The sequence below is a fragment of the Rutidosis leptorrhynchoides genome, chromosome 11, assembly GCF_046630445.1.
Source record: "Rutidosis leptorrhynchoides isolate AG116_Rl617_1_P2 chromosome 11, CSIRO_AGI_Rlap_v1, whole genome shotgun sequence".
NCBI classification, from domain to species: Eukaryota; Viridiplantae; Streptophyta; class Magnoliopsida; order Asterales; family Asteraceae; genus Rutidosis; species Rutidosis leptorrhynchoides.
Window position 1 is genome coordinate 209830015 of NC_092343.1, and position 21725 is coordinate 209851739.

General features: G+C 33.7%; 1 protein-coding gene across 1 annotated transcript; it reads left to right on the top strand.

Moving 5' to 3' along the window:
• Positions 1 to 1935: 1935 nt before the first annotated feature.
• LOC139875377 (uncharacterized) lies at positions 1936 to 21290 on the top strand. Its single transcript, XM_071862714.1, has 3 exons — positions 1936 to 1941; positions 20623 to 20956; positions 21073 to 21290. Exons 1-3 carry the CDS (start codon positions 1936 to 1938, stop codon positions 21288 to 21290), a joined length of 558 nt encoding a protein of 185 aa, XP_071718815.1.
• The last annotated feature ends 435 nt before the right edge of the window (positions 21291 to 21725 follow it).

Genomic DNA, 21725 nt, shown 5'->3' on the forward strand with positions numbered 1-21725 from the left:
GAAGATGTTTGACAGAATGCAACTCTGATGTTTTATAATAAATATTATATGTGAAATGGTTTGTAATATTAACGTAACACCCGTGTTTCTAATCATATACTGGTGTAAGGTATATTTATATGATGTGTTTATAAAATTAGTCTTCCGCTGTGAGTGTTTAAAAAAATTGTGTATAAATATACGGTGTTGCAAGTTGGTATCAGAGCATAGGTTTGGCAGTATTACATTGTGTCACGTGTCATACTCCTAAATCTATGACAGTGTCATGTCAAACATCTAAGTGGGGGAATTGTGAATCTAGGATTAAGTGTTTAAGTGACTATGATTAGTGTTTGTACTAACGGATTATCTACTAAGGTTTGGTGAGATGATGTGTAAAAGATGGCTGACCAGCGACTGAATGTCCCAGCTCCACCTACCCCTGGAATCTTCAGAGCTCCACCAGAAGGAGAAGAATCAGATACTGACCAACATAAATACATAAATCAAATTGAGAGTCAACTAAAGGAAGCCCAAGATCGGGTAGCGGAATTGGAAAGTACTCTTCCAATAGGTACCGCATTAGGTAATGACGAAACAGCACCTCCAGGTTTTATTATACCATAATATGCAAATGTGCCATTGGGGGGTACTTCTCAGTCAGTTTCAGTTCAAAATCCGTCTCAACCTCAAGGATCATATTAAGTTCCACAGTAGTACCAGTTTCCTTTTCAGTACCAGTACCAACCTCCTGTTATCCATCAAATTGTGAAAGAGAAGAAAAAGTGTACTTTTAAACAGTTTTAGGACTGTAAGCCTCCAGAATATTCGGGTCATGATGATCCGATTGTGACAATGAACTGGTTAAGAGCAATGGATAGGGCATTGAAAGCGTGTAAGTGTGAACCCGAGCTAAAGGTAACATATGTCAGTCACCTCTTGGTGAACCAAGCAATGGTATGGTGGGATACTATCACGGCTCCTTTGTCTGAAGAACAAATGAATCAAGTGACTTGGGAGCATTTTGTTGCTAAGGTGCAAGAAAAGTACTCTACAATTTATGACGTTAATAGATTGAAGCAGGAGTTTAAGGAAATGAAAATGACAGAGAATATGATAGTCGATGAAGTTTTTGAGCAGTTTATGGATAAATTGAGGTTTCTACAACAGTGGGTGCCTGATGAATAATCTCAAGTACAGAAATTTGTAGAGATATTGAGGCCTGAATACAGGACAATGGCAAGACTTGCTACATCTTTGTCGCAGGCTCATATGTTGGTAAAGATGAATGAAAATGATGTGAAAGTCGCTAAAAGTGCATAATCTCAAAGTGTACAGCAAGCAAGACCAGTGGGAAGTCTGTACACTCAAAAGTCAAAGAAATCTGGAAATTTTCAGTCTTAAGGACAGTTTAGTTCAAGTGGATCTGCGTCAAGAGATCAGAAATTGTGGTGTAGAGCATGTAAGTCTACTAACAGTGGCCAGTGTTCTTCCTTGACAAATAGGTGTTTGAGGTGTGGGATAGTGGGTCATGAACCGCAGAGTTGTACCTTCAAGAACAATGTGTGTTGGAATTGTTAGAAGGAAGGTCACCGATCGGCAGATTGTCTGTCTGCTAGGAAAGCTTATAGTAGGATAGGATCTGGGATAGGGTCGCGTGTTGTTTCAACAGGGGGATCATATGCTTCATCCACAGGGCAGAAACGAAAGAATCCTCCATTACCGGAAGCTAAAACCTTCCATATGTCAGTAGATGATGTGTCAAAAGCATGTGCAGTAGTGCTTAATTTTCCTTTCAAATTTTAAATCTATAAAATCTTTATTTTACTTTTAACACCCTAACGAGCAACAAGACCCGATCAGATGTATTATTTTAGGTTATCGTCCCAAGAGAGCGTGGAAACAGATAAGAGTTGTTGTTTAAGTTTGAATTATTATCTCTTAAGGAAGAGACAAATGAAGGTATGTTCTTAATAACTTTTAATAAACTATTTAGGAAAGATAGAATAAAAGATTTAAATTAAATAAACAATATAAAAGAGAAGTAATTATAAGGACGTGTAAATCATATAGGAAATATATTAATTATTTCATAACTTATATTAACAAATAGCAAGATAACAATCATAGACCAATCATTATCTCTAAAAGGTTAAGCTAAGTGTCACATATCATTCATAAAGTAGGACCTATAGCATACATTAACTAAGTGATGTTCATAGCTAATGTCTTCATTCATGGCATTCAAATAATCACATGATAAATATCACATAAACCTGATGTTGATTAAAGCAATATTCAGTTAGACTTACAATTGGATAAACTAATAAACTAAAATGGAATAATTCAAGTTACTAACTGAAAATCAATCATAATCAAGTTCTCATGCAATTGACAATCAAACACTCATAAACGAAGGTTCTTTAATTAAGTGTAACAATAATAAATTCTATTATGTAAGTGTGATTCAAGTTCAAATAGTTGTAGAACTACCAATGATGTTTACCTAAGTTGCATGCAATCCAAACACTATATTTGATGAACTAGATCTAAACAAGTGAAATGGATCGAATATAAGATCATAGAATCGATGACTAGTTAATCCTAGATTCACAATATTTAATCATGAAGCATGGCAAACAAGTTATTTAATCATGGCAGATCTAAAACACTTCAAATAATCATCACGGAAACATAATCATACAGATCTGGAATATACCCAAAAATTGTACGAATTGAGCACAAAGCCAGCGGCTAGGCTCAGTCAAGCCGGTGGCTTGGACTGAGGAAGCCGGCGGCGGCTTCATCTTAAATCCCAGATAATCACAGTTTTCGTCCAAGTAACCACTATGAACATTTAGTTCATAGTTAGAGATGAAAATAAAGCAGTTAAATAAATTAAAGATATTAAATAAATTAAAGCAATAAAATAAACTAAATACACTTAATTAAATAAGACAACAAATAAATAAATAAAAGACAATAAATAAAATAAAAGACAAATAATAAAAGACAATAATTAAATTAAAAGAAATACTTAAATTAAAACGATAAATACTTACAAAAAATGGAAAGATAACGTTCGGGAAGAACCTCAACGCCTAAGCATAAAATATTAAACTAATGTACACCTTAACTCCATAAACCTCATATGGGGAGGAGGATTCAATTCTCAAAAGAGAGAAAAGAATACAAAGGGGTACCTATGAAGGTATTTCATATGCCCGAGAGACATATTAAATTAACGTGACTAATATGTTTTGATCCAAGTCGGGTCATACCTGTAACAACCCTCACTTTTTGACTTCTAAATTACTGAATTAACCCTAGGGTTATATGTCTGACTATATGTATTAAGGGTTGTTATATACAATTAAATATTGACCGAATAGTAATTTTTAGTACACAATGTACGCTTAAATAAATAATTTATTATTAATTTATATAATTTGACATAATTTAACTAAGTATATAAACTTTGTATCACTTTTATTATTTAGTTAATGTATTATATATTTAACTATATAATAAATCCAATTATATATAAATGTAATAATATTTACAAACTTACAAAACTATAGTTTAATAATTAAAATCATAATTATTATTAAAAATACAAAATACCGAATTATTTATTATTTTTATGCAAAATTTGTATTTATTAATTAAATAAAACAAAAATAAAAAAAATAAAAAAAAAATATTATTGACAAATATTCTTGGAAAAACATTAAATAAATTTTTTTATTTACAAAAAAAAAATCCTTAAAATAAATAAATAAATAAATTACTTTTTAATTAAAAATTTTTATGGAAAAACTACTTTTATTATTTTATTTTGTGCATTATCCCATGACCTAACATTTAATACTTTTTAATTTTAAAATCCCATTAAGAATTAAATATTTCTTTTTCTTTTAATTATTTTATTCTTTTTACCTAATTTTTCAAGTATAAATACCCCACATTTCTCATTCAAACTCACACCAAAATTTCTCTCATTCTCTCTTTGAAGAATTACTACTAGTAAGTATTCTTTTCTTACTTTTTACTTTTTACTTTTCACTTTTTACTTTTTACTTTTTACTTTTTACTTCGGTTATTATTTTTACCGAAATATGTAAATAATGTTATAAATTATATGCAATTAAAAATAAAATAAATAACATGTATACACTATTACTATTACTAGCACCTATAACCTACTACTTATATTGTAACATAAAAACATTTTGGGATATGTATTAGAGATGTATAGATCTTCGAACTTTCTTGACGAATGGTTTCTATGAGATTCTAGGCAGAGGGTTTGGATTTCCGATTTAAAGGGTCCTATGGCTCAAGCCCCTAGATCTAAATTAGCCATTCGAAAGGAAAGGGGTGATTGGAAGCTTATCTAATACGACAAGTATCCTAAAATGGAAAACACTGATAAAAGTAGAAACTCTCTAGTCATAGAAACTTAGTAAAATAAGAAACTTTCTAAAAATGGAAACTTTATAAAAATAGTAACTTACTAGGAATAGAAACTTAGTAAAACAAACTATACTTAAACACATACTTAAACTTAAACATGGGCAAAACACTTAACTACTCTTAAATGTCAATAGGTTGACTTTCCTGCTCACTCGTTCAACTCTTTATTCCGAGGAATAACACTCTCTCTACTTACTAAGGTGAATTCATAGCCCCTCTTTAATTGCTAGCAAACTTACTTACTTTTACTTGGGGTGAGACACATGCTGTTTTTACTTATTACACTTTAGACACAAGTACCAAACTGTTAAACTATGCTATACCCGGCTATGTTCGACTAAGTCCCTACAGTGATATTTTTAATTGCTGTGGCATTCTTAATTATTGGGGGTAGGCCTATCGGGAGTAACGTCCCCGATACATTTGACCAAGTCATTGTATTACTTAATAATGAAATTAAACCGACAAGGACAGACACAACTTGTCATGGGGCAAACTTGAACGTTTAGTCTAAATATGACGCATTGGCATAACTTTTTGATCCTGCGGGAGATCAACTTTAAAAACTAAATCTTGTGGTCTAAAACAACGATAAACTTTTTGTTAAACCTATGAACTTCACTCAACCTTTTTGGTTGACACTTTAGCATGTTTTGTCTCAGGTACTATTTGATTCAAGCTCTTATACTTACTGCTTATGTGATGCTACTTGGAAATAGGATCAAGAGATATCGCATTTATTACTTCTGCATGTGAACATTTACGATATTGTTATTACTATCATTGTAACGATATTTCATTTTCCGTTGCGTACTCATTAAAGTTAAATTCATCATTTAGTATTGTTCTCGTTTATTATAATATGTTGGTATGTTTTGATATTAGTGACGTTCCTTCCAGACCCTATTGGGAGGACGTTACAGATTGGTATCAGAGCATAACCAGGCTATTATAGAGAACCAGGATTGCATTTTTATGTGTGCTTTACTTGTTGGCTAGGGTGCCTTAGCAATCTAGGAAACTATAACCTTTCCTGCCTTAGAATTAAAGCACTTAGGATTGCTCCGTAATCTTAACGATTATGCTTTAATATACTTGACTTAAAGATTCTAATCAAAATCTCTTTCCTAATATTAGGATGTCTAATTCTCATCAAGCGAACAAAATGAATCTTTTCGAGCCAACCGAAAAAGATACTGAAAGATCTTCCACTGAAAGACCAGTCCAAAGCCCACCTTATGGCTTTGGTGGTCCTCCATCACCAAATTATAGCCCAAATACTAATCTTGATTCACATGGGTCTCCTCAATACTATCCAACCCCAAGAAATAAAGACAAGAGGAAACGTCTTGAAGAAACTGGCCCGTCAAAGAAAAGATCCCGATCTCCTTCCTACGATGAAGTTGATGTCAAGTACGAGATCATGAATCTGCGAAGAACTACCGAAGGCCTAATTCGCCATATTGCAAGGATCGATGCTCAAATGAAGAAAAAAGACCTAGCGATCAAGAAGCTCATGAAGGAAAATGCTGAGCTAAAGAAAGAGATTATATACATACATTTGTTTTATCCCATGACCGATGTGGGACTTTGGTTTGCACCCTTACAAGAAATGCCCGATGGGAGAAGCAATATCTCTCCTACCTAAGAGAAGATGTTGACTTTAGATTGAAGATGGAGGAAAACCGCGTGAATAATCAACTTTCTATGAGGGACCACAAGTACCATGTAATCAACAATGATGTTTCCAATCTTTATGATAACATCGAGTATCTTTATGAGGAACAAAAGGAGAAGAACGACAAGTTTGAGAAGTTTATGAAGGAGGTTGAGGACGAGAAGAAGAAATATGAAGACTACTTCAATCTTAATATTTCCTAGTTATTTTCTATCTATGCAAAGGCTAGGCCTTAAACTATTTCTATCCCCGAATCGTGTAATAAGAAGGCTTGTTTAAAGCCTTGTTCTTAATAAAATAAAGTGTTTCGTTCATATCATATTCATCTTTATTCCACTTAATTTTTTTTTCAAACTTATGACCTATCAAGTTTATCAAACTTCTATATGTTATTGAAGATAACGGTTCGTCCACAAGCTCCTGCTACTACTTCAAACACTCAAGTATCTTATGCCTTTATGCATCGGTTTGCGAACCGGAAAATATTATTGGGTTATCACAGTATACGAATTGAAATTCTTTAATCAATATCTGGTTACAAATCTCAACACGTCATACCACCATTATTACATAAATGGATGACACATCATATCTTATCATATATTATCATGTCTATAAACTTTGTCTACCACTTATCCTAAATTTCCTCCGTAAATTATGAAAATCTTTTTGCTATAAATACGTATTCAAGGAGACGAATATATCATTCGGTATTCAATACCCATTTCATATCAAACCCTATTCCAAACATATAGTATGAATTTCTCAAACTCTTCAAGCTCCCACGGCAGCGTAACCGGAACAAACGAACCAATCAGCCATCATCTATTCTGGATGAATTGGGGATGGGTTCGTAGCCGACTCAATCAATGGAGACAAGAAGAAGGTGATCCCTTCCACCAACCGAATTCACCTCTTGGCGAAGAACCTGAAGCGCTTACCGGCGAACCAGTCCGAAACACCATTTTCTCTCTTCTTTCCAGGGTATCCCGTCACGAATATATAATATCGAAGATTCTAGATCTTATTCACCCCTTGTTCCAACCACCAATCATCCCGGAATAATAAAAGAAGTCAATGAGCTTCGCGCTCGAGTAGTGGCTCTGGAAAATCTGGTGCGAAACCTACGAACACCAGTAGCAGCACCAGCAGCATAACCCGCATCACCACCAGTACCATCAACATCACCACTAACAGCATCAGCTTCATCAACAACAACATTCGCATCCCCCGCCTCAACAACACACTCAGTACCTCAAACATCAACATGATACGCCCCATAGATACCAAGGAATATTAGCAATAAAGAGTTAAGATGTATTGACTCATTCTTCGTGAAGAATTATATATGTATACCTTATATATATATGATTTGGAACAATAATAAATCTTGTCGTACTAAGCAATTACGTGAGAATCTCAACTAATATGTACTACTTGGTTAATTCATATCACTAATATGCTATGATGTACACCCTTCGCTAATGACTTAACAATTGTTAATCACTGCTTCAGCACAATAAACTCCATTTCATAATAAATCAAGTATAACGATGAATGTATTGATTCATAACTTCATTAGTGAAATATTTCGCAACAATTATGAAATCTCTAAGATTTTGGAGATTATTTACTCTCGTTCCAAACCGCAAATCAAATGAGTTTAATATATATTAACTCATTAAATCCATGATTATATCTGAAGAATACATATATGAACGTATATCTTCATAAAGATTGTAAAAATTGTTAATTGTGAAAATATTTTAACGGATAGGTAATACCCGAGAAATATTTACATCTCACATAAATACACTGTACATTCTTCAATTTTGATTCATAAATCATTAATTATACTCACTGCCTTCACTGTGATACACAATCATTTTCATACAAATTTAATTACACATTCTGAAATTAACATACCAGAATTCAAGTAAAGCTTTAGCAGGTGTTATCTTCCTAAAGATCACTACATTCATGAATTATATTCATTCGTATTCTATGATGAATTATCACATCAAACCACCGAAATGATCATCAACAACGCCTATTCGTTAACCATTAGATCCGTTGACGATTACAATCAGCGTTTAATCATCTAAAAAATAAAATTTCTTGAAACCATCTCGGATTGATAACCAATGATTCAGATATGGTAGCATTAAATGCAGAGGAAACAAAAGAATTTTCCTCATCATTGGAACTTAGAAATTCTGAGATATCACTGTATCTTTCGTTATAAATATCCTCTATATTTCTGAAGATATCTTTATAACGATTCTTGTCAACAATTAATTATCTCTTTGCTATATCTTTATCACATCATAAAGGAAACTGTTTTAGTTTCTATATTCTGTAAAGTTCAAGTTTAAATTATGAATGATTTGAAGTAGTGTTGGGAATTGAAGCATGAGTTAGTATAATATAATGACGTCAGGCCAACGTGATTATATTACAGTAAGTCATGCTAAATTTTTAATGGAAGATGATGATTCATAGACTTTATAATCATCATTTGCCATGTTACACGACTCTTATCTATTTAAACTCTAAACATATCAAGAAAATATTTTTCTTGATAATTCGGTCTTTTCTGGATATTCTGGTAATATGACAAATCAAATCGTGCTATTACCTTTCCTTCTGCTTTGAATATCATGATCATTCGAAACTTCATACCTACGAATTCTGGACCGTTACTTGCTTTACAAAAGCATGAAGCTTCGACATATAAGGGAAAATATAAATCCCGATAACAACACTGAAACTACAAACCGTGTATATCAATGCGTATAGCAATATAAAGACACGGGAGAACTAAAAACACAATAAATTCTAGAGCATAGTAGAAGTAAACAGACTCCTCTGGTGGGAGTTGGAAAAGAAGGATGATTGTGGCGATAACCAATATAATGTCAAAGACAAAAACTGGATTGAGCATATTAACAAAACTTTTGGAAGTATGAATTGAGAAAGAAAGTATATAAGTGGTGAAGATAATGAAACGGAAGAAGCTAATTTATAGCAAAAATTCCAGACACAGCAATCGAGGCAATTCATCGCCTTTAATTAAAGAAAATCCTAATTTCTGTAATTACCGAAAAATCAAATCTTATAAAGATTTCGAAGATTTCTTTAATTCCTTGAAATCCGGAAATCAATCGTAACTACGTCAAAAGTTAAGGCAACCATTTAATTTTCTCATTTACTCTTTTACGATAGATTCGTTTATACTCTTTCTATAATCGAATTACTTTATCCATATTATTTAATGTCGATAAAACTCTAATTCATCATTCTTGTTATAAAGAATGACGATCTCTATCAAATTTCAAGACTATGATTTTAATGAACTCCTCTATGTTTTGTCTGCCTAATATTGCAGCATAAACGCTCAAGGTTTTAAATGAGCTCAATATTATTCATAACATATTTCATGTATCCAATTTACTGAAATGATTTGCATAACATCATTATTTTGAATGATCTCTGCATTAATGATAAAATGCACTTCGTAGAAGAACCTATAGAGATTATGGTTTGTATGACTTAAACGCTTGAAACAAAATAATATTCTATCCTTTGGAAAACACGCAAGGCCCCGAACATACCTGGGAACGTGAAGACCAAATGAAACAGAAATATCCCCATCTCTTCTCAACCGCTGATGCATCCGAGAAGTCTACCTAAAACTTCAGGACGAAGTTTTTATTAACTGGGAGGTACTGTAACAACCCTCACTTTTCGACTTCTAAATTACTGAATTAACCCTAGGGTTATATGTCTGACTATATGTATTAAGGGTTGTTATATACAATTAAATATTGACCGAATAGTAATTTTTAGTCAACAATGTATGCTTAAATAAATAATATATTATTAATTTATATAATTTGACATAATTTAACTAAGTATATAAACTTTGTATCACTTTTATTATTTAGTTAATGTATTATATATTTAACTATATAATAAATCCAATTATATATAAATGTAATAATATTTACCAACTTACAAAACTATAGTTTAATAATTAAAATCATAATTATTATTAAAAATACAAAATACCGAATTATTTATTATTTTTATACAAAATTTGTATTTATTAATTAAATAAAACAAAAATAAAAAAAAAATATTATTGGAAAAACATTAAATAAATTTGTTTATTTACAAAAAAAAAATCCTTAAAATAAATAAAAAATAAATAAATAAATTACTTTTTAATTAAAAATTTTAATGGAAAAACTACTTTTATTATTTTATTTTGTGCATTATCCCATGACCTAACATTTAATACTTTTTAATTTTAAAATCCCATTAAGAATTAAATATTTCTTTTTCTTTTAATTATTTTATTCTTTTTACCTAATTTTTCAAGTATAAATACCCCTCATTTCTCATTCAAACTCACACCAAAATTTCTCTCATTCTCTCTTTGAAGAATTACTACTAGTAAGTATTCTTTTCTTACTTTTTATTTTTTTTACTTTTCACTTTTTACTTTTTACTTTTTACTTTTTACTTCAGTTATTATTTTTACCGAAATATGTAAATAATGTTATAAATTATATGTAATTAAAAATAAAATAAATAACATGTATACACTATTACTATTACTAGCACCTATAACCTACTACTTATATTGTAACATAAAAACATTTTGGGATATGTATTAGAGATGTATAGATCTTCGAACTTTCTTGACGAATGGTTTCTATGAGATTCTAGGCAGAGGGTTTGGATTTCCGATTTAAAGGGTCCTATGGCTCAAGCCCCTAGATCTAAATTAGCCATTCGAAGGGAAAGGGGTGATTGGAAGCTTATCTAATACGACAAGTATCCTAAAATGGAAAACACTGATAAAAGTAGAAACTCTCTAGTCATAGAAACTTAGTAAAATAAGAAACTTTCTAAAAATGGAAACTTTATAAAAATAGTAACTTACTAGGAATAGAAACTTAGTAAAACAAACTATACTTAAACACATACTTAAACTTAAACATGGGCAAAACACTTAACTACTCTTAAATGTCAATAGGTTGACTTTCCTGCTCACTCGTTCAACTCTTTATTTCGAGGAATAACACTCTCTCTACTTACTAAGGTGAATTCATAGCCACTCTTTAATTGCTAGCAAACTTACTTACTTTTACTTGGGGTGAGACACATGCTGTTTTTACTTATTACACTTTAGACACAAGTACCAAACTGTTAAACTATGCTATACCCGGCTATGTCCGACTAAGTCCCTACAGTGATATTTTTAATTGCTGCGGCATTCTTAATTATTGGGGGTAGGCCTATCGGGAGTAACGTCCCCGATACATTTGACCAAGTCATTGTATTACTTAATAATGAAATTAAACCGACAAGGACAGACACAACTTGTCATGGGGCAAACTTGAACGTTTAGTCTAAATATCACGCATTGGCATAACTTTTTGATCCTGCGGGAGATCAACTTTAAAAACTAAATCTTGTGGTCTAAAACAACGACAAACTTTTTGTTAAACCTATGAACTTCACTCAACCTTTTTGGTTGACACTTTAGCATGTTTTGTCTCAGGTACTATTTGATTCAAGCTCTTATAATTACTGCTTATGTGATGCTACTTGGACATACGATCAAGAGATATCGCATTTATTACTTCTGCATGTGAACATTTACGATATTGTTATTCCTGTCATTGTAACGATATTTCATTTTCCGATGCGTACTCATTAAAGTTAAATTCATCATTTAGTATTGTTCTCGTTTATTATAATATGTTGGTATGTTTTGATATTAGTGACGTTCCTTCCAGACCCTATTGGGAGGACGTTACAATACCCAATAACAAGTTTATCGACACCTTATACATATTTGATCTTAACGATTGGATCATTAAACAAATACGCGACACTTGGATTTTAGAAAATCGGGTTTCTAAAATATTATCACTTGAGATAAATTATTTGGATAATTTATATATAATTGTTTATAGGTTTAAATGATTTTATTGTGTTATATTTTATAAAATGTATAAGTAACAAAATAATACATAAGTTTATAACAAGTTTATAAACTTTTATAAACTTACAAGTATTATTATTAAACATCATGTGTGGCAGAATTTTGGACTCCAAGAATGACTGCACATGCTTGTTTTGTTACTTTTAATACTACACAACTCCTCATGAGCATTCCTAACACTTACACCAAGTATTGACTCATTCTCTCAAGTGATACATGCAAAAATACACCAAAAAAACTGCACAAAATCCTCTCTTTGCTACTGTCCAGGCCGTGGGTAATAGAGGAAGAAAAGGGTTTCAAATTTTGGTTTTTGCAAGTTTAATTCAAGTGATAATAAATCCTAACCAAAGTGCAAGGTGTTGGTGCAAAGTTTGGGGTATAACAACTTGAGGTTTCATACTTTTGGAGCTCCATTCATCATCATCATCTTCATCATTTACCACCTAGCTTGGAGAAGGTATAAACCCCTTTCTTACTTGTAGTTTGTAAGTATGTTTCACAACTTAATCCTAATTGGGATTTAACTTTAAATGGTTAAAGATTAACAAGTTCAATTGGTAATATATATTCATGCTTCCGCTTTAATATGATTCATAAAATGTTTTAAACATTATGGAACTTGTTAAATCCCAACAATGGTATCTAGAGCCGAAGTTGATGGAATATGCTTCGAGATGATTTATTATACCCACTATATTTTTGAATTTTATGTACATGCATGAAAGAAAAATGCAAAAATTAATGGGTTTGGGTGGGTATGTTATTTAGGCTGAATTGTTTGAGTCCCAAAATGGGTTTTGGGCTCTTCCATTTTGGTCATATTTGTTGTATGTAGAAGTTCACAATCAAGCCTTGACCTTTTGTTTGAATGGTTGCATGTTTGGATGATTATTAATAATTCATTTGGTATGTAATATTAATTCATTCATGTGGTTGTAATATTCATTCAATTTGGTTTGTAATATTATTATTTTGGTTATGTAATTTATTTTATATTTGGTATGTAAAATAGATTAGGTTGTATTTTTATTTTTTAGAAAAATGTATTAGGATATGTTTTGTAAAAATGAAGATGCAAGATGAAGACAAGGAAGATGCAAGATTAAGTGGGAGATTTGAAATCTCCTACTTTGTGTTATAACCCTTTACCGTTGGCATTTGTTTTCGGCTAAACAAATATTCACCAAATTGGCTTGATTGTGAACATATTTGTTTTGCATGCATGGTTGTTTATTGTATGATTATGGATTGTATGTTTATATGCTACAAGTTAATCACACAAGTTAACAACAAACAAAATGGTAATTTAATTGGTTAAATTAAACATTATTAACGACATGCAAAACGTCAATTTAAATGGTTAAATTAAAAACGGCTAAAAAGATATTAATAAACGGTTATTAAGAACATGATAAGGATCATATATATAAAATGGTTTATATCAAGTAATTGGCTAAAATTACAAGACTTGAAAATGGATTTCAAATGAACCATACACTAAATGCATGTTGGTGTATGGCATAAAAGTTTTCTTAAACTAGAAATAATGGAAACTTAAAATCCGTTTAATTAACAAGGTAAACAAGTTAAACGCCATCCTTATTGTGTGAAACTTAGGCATATTAGAAACTCATAATGGGATAAAGGTCACCTAACCGTTATGAGCAAACTAATATGATTAAGGTGGATTTCACACACTTGTGGGATAAAGGTCACCTAACCACTTGTGTGTTGAATTTACACGTTTACACTAGTAGGACGACTTGATTTGGGAATCATGAACTTAGGGTCACCGAAGCATGAGGAACAAATAGGCGTTGATGGGATAAATATGCCATGTAAAAGGATTGCATGATCCCATAACTTAGAAGTTGCAAAAGGATTGCAATTGTCATATAATGACTACCTAGCTAAATCAAATGATGGGATAAAGGTCACCTAACCGAAATTTGGTTTACCGTTAGATTCTAAAATTTAATAAATATCAATTGGATTTAAAGGGTATTGATTGATAAATTAAAATTAATACATAAATGACTTTGTTAAATTTTGTAGATGGCCACCAATAACAACAACAACATTCCAAACGCATCAATAAACTTTAACAATCTATCGTTGAGGTCAATCCTCAAAAAGGAAAAACTCAACCATAAGAACTTCATGGATTGGTTCCGCAATCTAAGAATTGTCCTCAAACTAGAGGACAGAGCGTATGTGTTGGAAGACCTCATTCCCGATCAACCGGACGAGGATGATACGGAAGGCATGGCTTATTGAGAGAAATATTGCACCGATTCGTTGCAAGTTTCTTGCCTCATGCTTGGGACTATGATACCCGAACTCCAAAAGGATTTTGAGCATCATAGTGCATATGACATGATCACACAGTTGAAGGAGATGTTCCTTCAACAAGCTCGTGTTGAGCGCTTTGAAACGGTTCGAGCGCTTCATGCATGTCGGATGGACGACTCCCTATCCGTTTCATCTTATGTCCTTAAGATGAAAAGCCTAATTGATCGAGCAAACCGTCTAAATTGTAACGTGTCTAATGAATTAGCCACGAACCTTATTCTCAACTCATTGTCAAAAAGGTTTGACACATTTGTAATGAATTACAACATGAATTGTTGGGATAAAAGCATTGGCGAATTACATGCCATGCTTAAGACGGCAGAAGCAAGCATGGGTAAAAGGGCTTCACCCGTGTTTACGATCAATGAAGGCGGGTCTAAAAACAATAACACTTCTAAGCCGAAGGCGGCTAAGAGGAAAGGACCCACCTACCAAGGCAAGGGCAAGGGAAAGGGGAAGATGGTTACCCCAACCAACAACAACAAGAAGCAAAAGGTTGCCGAAAAGGCTAACCCCAAGGAAGATCCGTGCTTTGGTTGCGGTGAAATGGGTTACTAGAAACGCAACTGCCCGGTCTACCTTAAGCAGTTGAAGGAAAAGAGGGATGCAGGTCAAACCTCAGGTAATGTATATATGGTATACATTGAGCTTAGTATTACTTCTTCTAATACATGGGTATTAGACACAGGATGTGGAACTCATATTTGCAATTCTTTGCAGGGGTTCAAAAGAAGTGATCAAGATGCGGGAACAACAAGTCTCTTCATGGGAAATGGAGCAAGGGTGCAAGTGAAAGCTCATGGAGACTTTGTTTTAAAGCTTCCAAGTGGTTTGGAGCTTATTTTAAAAAATATTTTATATGCACCCGATTTATCACGAAACATTATTTCTTTATCCCGTTTGAAACAATATGGTTTTAATCTTAATTTCATTAATGATGATATCCATGTTTCTTTAGATAATGTGTTATATTTCAAGGCCTCACCTTCGAATGGTATTTATGAATTAGTTCATGATGACACATCATACAATAGCTCAATGTTCCATGCAAACACCAAGAAACTCAAAAGGGATTTGAGTGATTCCTACTTATGGCATTGCCGCCTTGGTCACATAAAAAAGAATCGAATGCATTCACTTCAAAAGAATGGACTTTTGAAATCAAATGAACTAGACTTATTTGATGTATGTGAATCTTGTTTACAAGGCAAAATGACTAAAGCACCTTTCAAAGGGACCTATGAAAGGGCTAAAGACTTATTGGGATTAATACATTCGGATATATGTGGACCCTTTAAGCCCATAGCTAGGAATGGTGAAAGATACTTCGTTACTTTCATTGATGACTTCAGTCGTTTCGGATATGTCTACTTGTTAAGACATAAGGACGAAACTTTTGAAGCATTCAAAGAGTATCAAAACGAAGTACAAAATCAACTCAATAAGACAATCAATGTACTTCGTACCGATAGAGGAGGTGAATACCTAAGCGAAGCTTTCCAAGATCATCTTAGAAGTTGTGGGATTATCTCGCAACTCACTCTTCCTGGAACACCCCAACTTAATGGAGTTTCCGAAAGGAGGAACCGAACCCTAATGGATATGGTTCAATCTATGATGGCTAGAAGCTCATTGCCTCTATCATTTTGGGGTTATTGTCTATGCTCCGCGGCTCGTATTTTAAATATGGCCCCAACCAAGAAAGTGGAATGAACTCCTCATGAGATGTTGTTTGGAAAACCTCCATCTCTATCATACTTAAAGGTATGGGGATGTGAAGCTTATCCTAAGCGGTACGTCCCTAATAAGTTGAATGCTCGATCCACGAAGTGTATCTTCATAGGAAATCCCAAGGATGATATGGGATACTATTTCTATGATCCATCCGAGAAAAATGTATTTGTTGCTCGGAAGGCTGAATTCCTTGAAACTAAGTTCCTAATGGAAGGAAATAGTGAAAGGAAGATAGATCTTGAAGAGGTTCAAGATCAAGTAGATGATACACAATTGGTTGACACTAGCACTCAACATGAAAATGTTGAGAGTGATCAAATGGATGATCAAAATACACAAGACGTTCGCAGATCTTGTAGGATTAGTAATCCTCCTAAGAGATATGGGTTTCTCATGGATGGTTGCTATGTGGTTGATTTGGATGAACCAATTAACTACCAAGATGCCTTATCAAGGATTGATAAGGATAAATGGCAGGAAGCCATGAACGCTGAGATGAAATCCATGTATGACAACCAAGTTTGGGAACTTGTTGAACAACCTACTGGCTCAAGGCTAGTTGATTGTAAATGGCTTTTCAAAATGAAAACCAACATACATGGAAACTTGGATACATATAAAGCTAGACTTGTAGCAAAAGGTTTCACTCAAACTCAAGGGGTTGACTATGATGAAACTTTTTCGCATGTGGCAATGCTAAAGTCTATTAGGATATTACTTGCCATTGCTGCTCATTATAATTATGAAATATGGCAAATGGATGTCAAGACCGCTTTCCTAAATGGACATCTTGAGGAAGATGTCTATATGGTTCAGCCTGAAGGTTTTGTTGATCCAAAATATCCCAAAAAGGTATGCAAGTTAAAGAAGTCAATCTACGGATTGAAACAAGCATCTAGAATGTGGAATCATCGTTTTAATGAGGAGGCCAAGAAATTTGACTTCATTAAAAATGGTGATGAAGCTTGTGTATACAAGAAAGCTAGTGGGAGCACTATCATGTTCCTTGTACTATATGTGGATGATATATTGTTATTTGGAAATGATATTTCGGCAATGGAAGGTGTTAAAACTTAGCTAAGTAAATGCTTCTCCATTAAGGATCTTGGAGAAGCACAATACGTTTTGGGGATTGGGATCTACAGGGATAGATCCAAGAAACTGATAGGTTTGAATCAAAGTGCATACATTGAAAAGATCTTGAAAAGGTTCAAGATGGAGAACTCCAAGAAAGGTTTGGTACCTATTCAAAAGGGAACACTTCTCAGTTCATCTCAGTGCCCCACCACGAAAGATGAACAGGAGAAAATGAAGAAAGTCCCATATGCGTCTGCCATTGGGTCAATCATGTATGCAATGATATGCACTAGACCGGATGTGTCATGCGCTCTTAGCCTAACAAGTAGATACCAGAATAACCCAGGAAATAGTCATTGGATTGCTGTTAAAAGTATATTGAAATACCTTAGGAGAACTAAGGATATGTTTTTAATATATGGGTCTGGTGAGGAGAAACTCGCTGTAAAAGGTTACGTGGACGCGAGTTTCCAAACTGATCGAGATGATTCTCGATCACAGTCCGGTTATGTCTTCACGTTAAATGGAGGTGCGGTCTCTTGGAAGAGTTCAAAACAGGATGTTGTTGCATTATCCACTACAGAGTCGGAGTACATTGCCGCCTCATTGGCAGCTCAGGAAGTTGCATGGATGAAGAAATTCATCGATGACTTAGGAGTAGTCCCTTCCATTCAGGACCCTCTTGAGATCTTTTGTGACAACGAGGGTGCGATTGCTCAAATCAAGGAACCTCGTGCTCACCAAAAGACCCGTCACATTGAGCGGAGATTCAACTACATAAGGGATGAAGTTGAAAAGGGAAAGATATGTATTCACAAAGTTCATACAGATCTTAACATACCGGATCCTCTCACGAAGCTCTTACATGGAGCAAAACATGCAGGACATGTTTGTGCATTAGGGCTTCAATATTCTAGTGATTGGTCATGATCTGTTTTATGTATTATAATGGAATGAAATTTGTTCAAACTCATTAATATAATTATGGTATCAATTTATTAATCTTGAGTCATGTTCCTATTTTGCATATTTTATCCATGAATAAGTAATTATTCTAAATTCCGTAGTCGATCACATTTATGGGAACAAGTGTGAGGTTTAGACTATTATGAACTTGGATTGGTATACATTCACGGGATGAATGTGGGGCAAGGTTGCAACCAAGGTTCATAGATATTTTTGGGATACAAATATTGGAAGACCTGCCCTCAAGATTTACTAAATGGAGCCTTTGTGGTTGATCACATGTAATCTTGAGTAAAAGCGAATATCATTGTATCCTCTGACCTGAGATACATATTGGATTCGGATATTTACCAAGTATTGTGCCTTGATTCTTTCCTTCACTATTCTAAAATATGGTAGTTCATAAGGAAGAGCTCAGGTGTGATACAAAGTATATATCTAGGACGTATGTAGTCCAGATGGAATTTGTCCCTCTTATTCGTTGAGATTCAGATGTCTAAGGCCTGATAAAGTTAGATCTAAAAGAGAGTGATCACTCTGTATCTCTTGGATTTAACATGACATCTAGGATGAAAGGATATAATGAAAAGATTCACCTAATCATATTCGAGATGGGAACTCGAAAAGGATGATGTTATTGAATGACACAAAGTCATAACATATTGGGGGTGATGGACGGTCGTTAGGTGGTATCCGTCACTTGCATTAATTTCTTATGTTTCTCGTGCAAGTGGGAGATTGAAGGTATTTTATATGCCCGAGAAACATATTAAATTAACGTGGCTAATATGTTTTGATCCAAGTCGGGTCATACCCAATAACAAGCTTATCGACACCTTATATGTATTTGATCTTAACGATTGGATCATTAAACAAATACGCGACACTTGGATTTTAGAAAATCGGGTTTCTAAAATATTATCACTTGAGATAAATTATTTGGATAATTTATATATAATTGTTTATAGGTTTAAATGATTATATTGTGTTATATTTTATAAAAGGTTTTATAAAATGTATAAGTAACAAAATAATACATAAGTTTATAACAAGTTCATAAACTTTTATAAACTTACAAGTATTATTATTAAACATCATGTGTGGCAGAATTTTAGACTCCAAGAATGACCACACATGCTTGTTTTGTTACTTTTAATACTACACAACTCCTCATGAGCATGCCTAACACTTACACCAAGTATTGACTCATTCTCTCAAGTGATACAAGCAAAAATACACCAAAAAAAACTGCACAAAATCCTCTCTTTGCTGCTGTCCAGGCCGTGGGTAATAGAGGAAGAAAAGGGTTTCAAATTTTGGTTTTTGCAAGTTTAATTCAAGTGATAATAAATCCTAACCAAAGTGCAAGGTGTTGGTGCAAAGTTTGGGGTATAACAACTTGAGGTTTCATACTTTTGGAGCTCCATTCATCATCATCATCTTCATCATTTACTACCTAGCTTGGAGAAGGTATAAACCCCTTTCTTACTTGTACTTTGTAAGTATGTTTCACAACTTGATCCTAATTGGGATTTAACTTTAAATGGTTAAAGATTAACAAGTTCAATTGGTAATATATATTCATGCTTCCGCTTTAATATGATTCATAAAATGTTTTAAACATTATGGAACTTGTTAAATCCCAACAACCTAGAAAATTAAAGGGTGAAGGCCTCCTTTTATAGGGGAAGGAGGAGCCTTTAACATTTGTTTTCTAGCAATGTGGGACAAAAAGCCATAAAATACATGTTAAATCCCGTATTTAAAATTTAGCAGCCATTTATTGCCTTCTAGCTTCCGAACTGGGCCGAATTAGACAAAACTTATAAAATAGAAATTGTAGAGCTATGTCATACGGACGTCTGGACACCTGAAATGCCTTAATCAGAGATCGTATGACTAAATTTGGCCAAAATACTGAATCTGCAGCTTTCTACGAATTACTTGATCAACAAGTTGCTTCCATAAACGGCTCCATAGCCGGTGACTTGGGATGGGAAATCCGACGGCTTATGTTGATCTAGCCGGCGGCTTCCTTTCTTCAGTAGGCGGTTCTTTATGCTCTTACTTTTTCTTCTAGTTCTTCGATTTTTGCTCAATTCTGGAACATTCTTGACTTCTGTACTTTAGCCGGCAACTTCCTTGCATCCAGCCGGTGGCTTTGATCATCTGTTCTGCTTTTTCCTGTTTTTTGTCCTGTTTCAACACATTTCTCAAACAAAACATTAAAAATACATTTTTCTTGATTTTATCCATTTTTATATGTTAAAGTACTTAAAATGACTTTAAAATTCCAAAATAACTCCTTAAAAAGTTATGAAAAATATGTATAATTTAGGAGTTATCAGTAGACTCTGCCACTGCTACTGACGATGCAATCACCGATATGTTCTTAATAAATTTTGTACCGGCTCGTGTGTTTTTTGACTGTGGAGAAAATCGCCCGTTTGTGTCAACTACTTTTTGTGCTAAGTTGAATGTGGCTGTTAATGTAATTATTGAACCCTTAAGTGATGAAGTGGGTGATGGTAGGACAGTTCCAGTCCCAACGTGTGTGTCTGGAATTACTATTAATATAGAGGGTAGTCTTTTCTCTGTGATTTGTCTTGTGATGCCTATAGCAAGCTTTGATATAGTGTTAGGCATGGATTGGCTTAGTGACTATAAGGCTAGTATTAAGTGCGATAGGAAAATTATTTCCTTCTCCTTGACCGATGGGATACGGGTAGTGGCTCGTGGTGATTGCGATGGTTTCCGTTGTCCTGTAATGTCGATGATGAAAGCTCAGAATTAGCCAAGGGGTGTGATTCTTACCTGGCCTATGTGATCGGTGTGAAGAAAGAAAAGAAACTAGTGATCGATATTCCAATGGTATCAGAATATCCAGAAGTGTTCCCAGATGAATTTCCAGGGTTACCGCCAATCAGGGAAGTTGAGTACAAGATAGAGTTGGTGCCAGGGGTTACGCCAGTTGCTAAAGCTCGTTACAGATTAGCTCCTTCATAAATTCGAGAAATGATGTCCCAAATTCAAGAATTGTTGACCACGGGTTCATTCGTCCAAGTTCTTCCCCATGGGGTGCACCTGTGTTATCTGTGAAAAATAAATATGGCACACTCCAAATGTGCATCGATTATCGTGAATTGAATATCTGAACAATGAAGAACAAGCATCTGCTTACGAGAATAGACGATCTATTTGATCAACTTCAAGGAGCTTCGTACTTTTCAAAAATTGATTTACGTTCCGGGTATCATCAGGTCCGTGTTGTAGAATCAGACATACCTAAAACTGTGTTTCGTACCCGTTATGGTCATTATGAGTTTCTATGTCGTTTGGGTTAACTAACGCTCCAACTATATTCATGAATCTTATGAATTGGGTGTGTAAAACGTTTTTAGATAAATTTGTAATCGTGTTCATTGATGACATCTTAGTGTA